The 8,020-nt window shown below is 45.4% G+C and overlaps 1 protein-coding gene across 1 annotated transcript; it reads left to right on the forward strand.

The window, feature by feature from the left end:
* Positions 1-9: 9 nt before the first annotated feature.
* Positions 10-7,211, forward strand: PKDREJ (polycystin family receptor for egg jelly; the record flags this gene model as incomplete). Its single annotated transcript, XM_017850850.1, is given in 2 exon segments — positions 10-4,295; positions 4,297-7,211. Coding segments are annotated over 2 exon segments (6,297 nt in total), but the record flags the coding sequence as incomplete, so codon positions are not given.
* Between the last annotated feature and the right edge of the window lie 809 nt (positions 7,212-8,020).

The raw sequence follows: 8,020 nt of genomic DNA on the forward strand, positions 1-8,020 counted from the left end.
CGCGCCCGCCCGGCCTCCCCCGCGGCCCGCGTCTTCCCGCGCTCCGCCGCGCCGGACCCGCGGCCCCAACCGGGCTTCGTGGCCCGCACCGAGTGCCCCACAGACGGTCCCGCGCGCCTGATGTTGCAGGTCGTCAACTCATCCCGCCACAGAGCCGTCGAGTCGTCCGTCTCCTGTCAGATAAACGCCTGCGTCATCCAGCGCGTGAGGATCAACACGGACCAGAGGGGCGCCCCCGTGCGCCTGAGCATGAAGGCGGAGGCCACCATCAACGCCTCGGTGCAGCTGGACTGCCCGGCTGCGCTTGCCATCTCCCAGTACTGGCAGGTGTTCTCAGTACCCGCCGTGGGCCACGCGCCCGACTGGACGCAGCCCTTGGATCTGCCCCAGCTCGAGATCAGGAAGAGCCCCTTGTTCATTCACATCCCCAGCAATTCGTTACAGTGGGGAGTGTATGTGTTTAATTTCACGGTGTCCATCACCACAAGGAACCCCAAGATGCCCGAGGTGAAAGATTCGGACGCCGTCTATGTCTGGATTGTCAGGAGTTCCCTGCAGGCGGTGATGCTTGGCGATGTCAACATAACAGCTAATTTCACAGAGCAGCTGATTCTGGACGGGTCCACATCCTCGGACCCAGATGCGGACAGCCCGTTACAGGGACTCCAATTCTTTTGGTACTGTACCACAGATCCCAGAAACTACCGTGGGGATCGAATAATCCTGGGGAGCAAGGAAGTCTGTCACCCCGAGCAAGCTAATCTGAAGTGGCCCTGGGCCACGGGCCCTGTACTGACACTTTTGCCGGAAACACTTAAAGGCGACCACGTGTATTTCTTCAGAATGGTGATTCAGAAGGACTCTAGGACAGCTTTTTCTGATAAGAGGGTCCACCTGCTCCAAGGACCAAAAGCCATAGCCCACATCACATGTATCGAAAATTGTGAGAGAACCTTCATTGTCTCTGATAGATTTTCTTTGTTCCTAAATTGCACAAATTGTGCAAGCCGTGATTTCTATACATGGTCAATTTTGTCTTCTTCAGGTGGTGAGATGCTATTTGATTGGATGGGGGAAACTGTAACAGGAAGGAATGGTGCTTATCTGTCTATAAAAGCTTTTGCTTTTCAGCATTTTTTGGAAGCTGAGTTTTCAATTTCTCTACATCTAGCAAGTTGGAGTGGAGCTACCTCAGTCTTCAGGCATTCCTTTATTATTAACCATGGCCCTCAAATCGGAGAATGCAAAATTAATCCAGCTAAAGGAATTGCACTTATTACTAAATTTGTTGTACAGTGTAGTAATTTTAGGGATAAGCACGTCCCTCTTACATATAAAATAATTGTTTCTGATTTGCACAGTGTTGGTGAAATAAGTTCAGTAAAAGAGAACACCCTGGGGACCATCCTGTACTTGGGGCCTCAGTCCACATCACCCCCTTCCTTTCTCCCTGTTGGTATGGTGGCTAATCAATATGCCTTGAAGATATATGTCCAAGTCTATGACTCTCTAGGAGCTTTTTCTCAGGTGACTTTGCATGCCACTGCACAAGCTCCCACTGACAAAAATTCATCAAAGACTGTGTTGAATCAGTTACTCAGTTTCACCATGGGACCAAGTTCATTGCTGTCTACTTTGATTCAAAAGCAGGATTTTTTACCTGCAGGTTACTTACTGTATATAGTAGCTTCCGTTTTGAATAACATGAAAACTGAATTACCTCTCCAAAATGACAGAGTCAATCTCCGAAAACACCTCATCAATCAGTCTTTCCTTCTTCCTGTAAGCACTTTGGTGGAAATTGGCCAGGTAGTCATGACTATTACCAAATTAACCCAGAAACCCTCTGAATTCATTTGGGATGCTCAGAAACGTGCCACCATGAGGATATGGCAGGCAAATCAAGCCCTACAAGAATATCAACAAAAAGATAAACGCTTTCGATCTGAACAAATAGAAATCGTGAGCACTGGAATATTAATTAGTTTGTCTAATATTCTTAAAATGACTTCTCCTCACCAAGTGGTTAAAGATCCTTTCTATGTAATAGAATCTTTATCAGACACAATACTGGCTAATAAAGTGCCAGGGAACAAAACCACCTCAATGAGAACCCCCAATTTCAACATGTATGTCAAGAAAGTTGAAAAGTGGGATGTTACCCAGGTCTTCGGAAATGAGAAACACTGCAGAAATTGTTTTTATCCAACACTCAATGCGAGCAGTGTTCCTGGTCTGTCTGCAAATGCTCCCATTTCCACAATGTTTTGTGATTTCACAAATGACCCCTTTCCTTGGTTAAATGATCAGGAAAACACTTCGGTACAGGTGTTTGGATTCAGAATGACAGGAGTTGCAGATAATGGTAGCGTGCTAGAGATCACACCTGATGTAGCGGAAGTGTACCTCATCAGGAAAAACTTGACCTTTGCAGCTTTTAATCTCACAGTGGGACCCAACGGAGATGTTGATGGGTCCTCAAAGAAGACAACAGGTGGGTTTAGTTTTCAAGTGGACAGCAGAGTGCTTAGGGAGGTGCTGGTCCACATAGTGACAGAAGTGATGGTGCTGTTCACAGTGTTGGTGTACACAGGCAGTCAGATCACTCCCACAGCACTGGTCGCCACCTTCCTAGTGCCTCATGACATCCCTCCAGTTGCCAGCCAGAGCGCCCTGTTTGACTCGGCCTGCACAGTGAAGAAGGCCCGTGTAGTCTGTCTCCCCGTGTCCCTGCTGCAACTCATAGCTCAGCACAGCCACTCTCCCCACTGTACTGTATCCATAGTTCTGCAGGCACCTCATTTTGTCATGAAGCCTAATGACGAGCTAGTGAGAATTTCTATTTTCAGCATCCAGTGCTTGGACATGTATGGGATCCAGAGTGAATGGAGAGAGGGTTACTGCGTTCTTGGTGAGAAGACCAGCTGGCATGACGTGCACTGCATCTGCAAGAACATACTGAGGGCCAGACGACAGCTGGGCGCAGTCGGACTCACCAACATTCACCTGCGTACCCACTATGTGATGGCCAAGATGATTGTGATCCCTAATCCTGTGGATCTACGGTTAAACATCATCAAGAGCCTTCACCAAAACCCTGTGACTCTCTTCACTGTGCTTTCCATTATTCTCTTATACGTGATCCTAGCTTTTTGGGCCTTATACAGGGATGAAATTGACCAGCATCTTCGGGGGCATGTGATAGTTCTACCAGATAATGATCCTTATGATAATTTATGCTACTTGGTGACTATTTTTACAGGAAGTCGTTGGGGGTCTGGGACCAGGGCCAATGTCTTTGTGCAACTTAGAGGAAATGTGAGTACCAGTGATGTGCATTGTTTAAGCCATCCACATTTTACAACTCTCTACCGAGGTAGCATCAACACTTTCCTCCTAACGACAAAAAGTGACTTGGGGGACATCCATTCCATCCGTGTGTGGCACAACAACGAGGGTCATTCGCCTAGCTGGTATTTAAGTAGAATCAAAGTGGAAAATCTGTTTAGCAGGCACATTTGGCTGTTCATATGCCAGAAATGGCTTTCTATTGATACCACTTTGGACAGAACATTTCACGTTACCCATCCAGATGAGCCTCTGACTAGAAAAGACTTTTTCTTTATAGATGTGAGTAGTAATCTCCAGAAAAACCACATGTGGTTCTCTATTTTTGCTAGTGTTGTTGCTAAAACATTCAATAGGCTCCAGAGATTGTCCTGTTGTTTAGCAATGTTGCTAAGCTCTCTTCTTTGTAACATTATGTTCTTTAATCTAAATAGACAAGAACAAACTGAGTCAAGAGAGAGGAGGTACATGAGATCAATGATGATAGGAATTGAAAGTGTCTTAATTACAATCCCTGTGCAATTATTAATAACTTTTTTGTTCACCTATTCCCAGAGGAAACCTCAAGCGGATCTAGAGGAGGTATCTCCTCAAAATCATCCTCTAATGTCAGAAGCAAGTGAGCACTGGGAAGAATGCTTAAGAAAATGGCATGCTTATGAAACTGCTAAGGCACACCCCAGGGAGGTTGCAAAACCTGCATCTAAAGGAAAGCCCAGGCTTCCAAAGCCTTCTCCTAAGGCAACCTCCAAACCCAAGCACAGGCATAGGAAAGCACAAATCAAGACCCCAGAGACCCCCAGGCCAAATACAAATTCCAATAACAACATAGAAGACAATCAGGATGTCCACTCCAAAGAGCATCCTTCCCAACAGGATCTCCAGCAGCTTAAGAAAAAACCCCAGATCATCCTGCCTTGGTGGTGTGTTTATGTTGCATGGTTTTGGTTTTGCTACTTCTAGCATATCCTCATTCTTCATCGTATTTTATGGACTGACTTACGGCTATGACAAGTCAATAGAATGGCTCTTTGCATCTTTTTGTTCATTCTGTCAGTCAGTTTTTCTGGTGCAGCCATCTAAAATTATACTCTTGTCAGGCTTCAGAACAAATAAACCCAAGTATTGCAAAAACCTTTCATGGTCAACCAAGTATAAATATACTGAGATCAGGTTGGATGGAATGACAATGCATCCAGAAGAAATGCAGAGGATACATGACCAGATTGTCCGAATCCGAGGCACGAGGATGTACCAACCCCTTACAGAAGATGAAATCAGAATATTCAAAAGAAAGAAGAGGATCAAGAGAAGAGCACTCCTGTTTCTGAGTTACATTCTAACTCACTTTATCTTTCTAGCCCTTCTGTTGATCCTTATCGTCCTACTACGTCACATTGACAGCTTTTACTATAACCAGTTTATTCGTGATCGGTTCTCTATGGATCTTGCTAACGTGACTAAGCTAGAAGACATCTATAGATGGCTAAAGAGCGTGCTGTTGCCTTTGTTGCACAATGACCTGAATCCAACATTTCTTCCTGGAAGCTCATCTAAAATCCTTGGCCTTCCATTGATGAGGCAAGTGAGAGCAAAATCTAGTGAAAAAATGTGTCTACCTGCCGAAAAGTTTGTGCAAAACAGCATCAGAAGAGAAACTCATTGTCATCCCAAATATGGCATTGACCCAGAAGACACAAAAAACTACTCTGGCTTTTGGAATGAAGTTGATAAGCAGGCTATAGATGAGAGTACCAATGGATTTACTTATAAGCCTCAAGGAAAGCAATGGTTGTATTATTCCTATGGAGTACTACACACCTATGGATCTGGAGGATATGCACTCTATTTTTTTCCAAAACAGCAGCAGTTTAATTCCACACTGAGGCTCAAAGAACTTCAAGAAAGCAATTGGCTGGATGAGAAGACATGGGCTGTGGTTTTGGAATTAACGACTTTTAATCCAGATGTAAATCTGTTCTGTAGCATTTCAGTCATATTTGAGGTCTCTCAGTTAGGAGTTGTCAACACAAGCATATCTCTGCACTCTTTTTCACTTGCTGATTTTGACAGAAAAACTTCAGCAGAAATCTACTTGTATGTGGCCATTCTCATTTTTTTCTTAGCCTACGTTGTGGATGAGGGTTGTATCATTATGCAAGAAAGAGCTTCCTATGTGAGAAGTGTGTATAATTTGCTCAACTTTGCTTTAAAATGCATATTTACTGTGTTGATTGTGCTCTTTCTCAGGAAACATTTCCTGGCCACTGGCATAATTCAGTTTTACTTGTCGAACCCTGAAGACTTCATTCCCTTTCATGCAGTTTCTCAGGTAGATCACATCATGAGGATAATTTTGGGTTTCCTGTTATTTCTGACAATTTTGAAGACCCTCAGGTATTCCAGATTCTTCTACGATGTGCGCCTGGCTCAGAGGGCCATCCAGGCTGCCCTCCCTGGCATCTGCCACATGGCATTTGTTGTGTCCGTGTATTTCTTTGTATATATGGCTTTTGGTTACCTGGTGTTTGGTCAGCATGAATGGAACTACAGTAACTTGATTCATTCCACTCAGACAGTATTTTCCTATTGTGTCTCAGCTTTCCAGAACACTGAATTTTCCAATAACAGGATTCTGGGGGTCCTGTTCCTCTCATCTTTCATGCTGGTGATGATCTGTGTCTTGATCAACTTATTTCAGGCTGTAATTCTGTCTGCATACGAGGAAATGAAGCAGCCTGTGTATGAGGAGCCATCAGATGAAGTGGAAGCAATGACCTATTTGTGCCGTAAGCTGAGAACCATGTTCAGCTTTCTGACCTCACGATCTAAGGCCAAAGATGAGCCTGAGTTCTTTATTGACATGCTGTATGGGCAGCCAGAGAAGAACAGCCGCCGTTATCTGGGGCTGAAGACCAGAAACATCAACGGGAAGAAAATGGTTTACCTTGTTGTTTGATGGATGATCGTTTCATGAGTCACAAGCAAGTGTTCCCCCAAATGCTGAGTCTGTGGGATTAAGGGGATTAGGGAGTGTCAGTGGCTTAGTCATGCTTTCTACTCATGTCCTTCACAAGGCGCATCCCCTACATTTGGAAGAATCCCCAATCTTGGCCTCTGCTCTTGGGAATGTAAAAGTTGGTGTGGTATAGCATCTGGGGAGACAGCAGGATCACAGTGTGCAATTCCTGGACTGATTTCCTTTTAGAGGGGAGTTATATGACTCCCTGTACAAGGGCAATCCTGTTTCTTTGGTGCCTGCAATTTAGAGAAGGCAGAGCCACTGGTTTCGAGAACCAGATTTGAGAGAGGGACCTGGCTAGGGTGGAGCATTGTCTAGGTGTTTCTGTGCTTGACCCACGCTGGAAGCCGATGGCCTGTTGCTCCTGACAGAGCCCCAAACTCCTTGGCCTTGCTGGGAGGCCCCTTTGTAGATCAGGGCTGCTGAGCCTCCCCTCCTCTTGGTCCATCTGGGCTTAGGGCCTCGTGGGGAGTTCCAGGACTTGCTTCATGCTTGGGAATGCAGAAGTGGTGCTTCTCATTTATTCTTAAAGCTACTGGTAGTTAAAGTAAAATTCAGTAACATTTTCTGACCAAGACATGTGTTTTGTTAAACAACAAAAAGGTGTATATGGGTTCATATTGAAATATGTCTATGTGTTGAATATAGCAACATATGCATCTAGGATTTGGGCATTTGGTTATTTATGGTGTGCCGGACTATTTAGGAATAAGGAAAATGTGGTTTATCACTTCAGGGAAACAAGGGCCGGTAGCTGTACTATTTTCACTCAGAAACATGTTCATTTATGTAGATGCCACTTTAAGCTTTATCAGAATTAAATGTGAGATTTCTTCTTTGAGCCTTGCAGTGATTTCTGTGTGAGGGGCATATACACATACAGCTCCTGCCCTCAAAGTGGAGGCCTAGAAAAGGGGGACAACCAAATGAGATGGGTGGCTGCTTTGTACCCACTTCGGTGTCCCTGTCATCTTCAGCTGCACTGAAATGGCCATACCACACTAGGCCCCTGCAGACACACATAGACTCCTTTCGTCGTTTTCTTCGAGGGGACGCCTAGACCTGGGCAGAATGTAGTTCTGTCTCACTTGTTGCCAGGTGGGAAGATGAAAAGGTCTCATGATTCACCCAAGGCCTCACACAGTTAAAAAGGGTCAGAAGGTTACATGGTGGCTGGGCGCAGTGGCTCACATCTGTAATCCTAGCACTTTGGGAGGCTGAGGTGGGTGGATCACTTGAGGTCAGGAGTTCAAGACCAACCTGGCCAACATGGCGAAACCCCATATCTACTAAATATACAAATATTAGCCGGGCATGGTGGTGGGCACCTGTAGTCCCAGGTACTCAAGAGACTGAGGTAGGAGAATCACCTGAACCCAGGAGGCAGAGGCTGCAGTGAGCCGAGATCTGCACTCCAGCCTGGGCAACAGAGCAAGACTCTATCTCAAAAGAAGCAACAAAAAAGGAGGTCAGATGGGGATTTTCTAACTTCCCTGGTGGGAAGGCCATGGGAGTGGCCTGGCCCACACTGGCTCACTGCTTCCGACTGGGGCACATGTTCTTGAGATAGTGCCTCTCTTAACCACCTGACTTCTGAATGGATTGAGAAAAAGGGTCAGCAGGTGTCCACATGATTACTTTTTACTGATA

Source organism: Rhinopithecus bieti, unplaced genomic scaffold (assembly GCF_001698545.2).
Source record: "Rhinopithecus bieti isolate Rb0 unplaced genomic scaffold, ASM169854v2 scaffold_32081, whole genome shotgun sequence".
Classification (NCBI taxonomy): domain Eukaryota; kingdom Metazoa; phylum Chordata; class Mammalia; order Primates; family Cercopithecidae; genus Rhinopithecus; species Rhinopithecus bieti.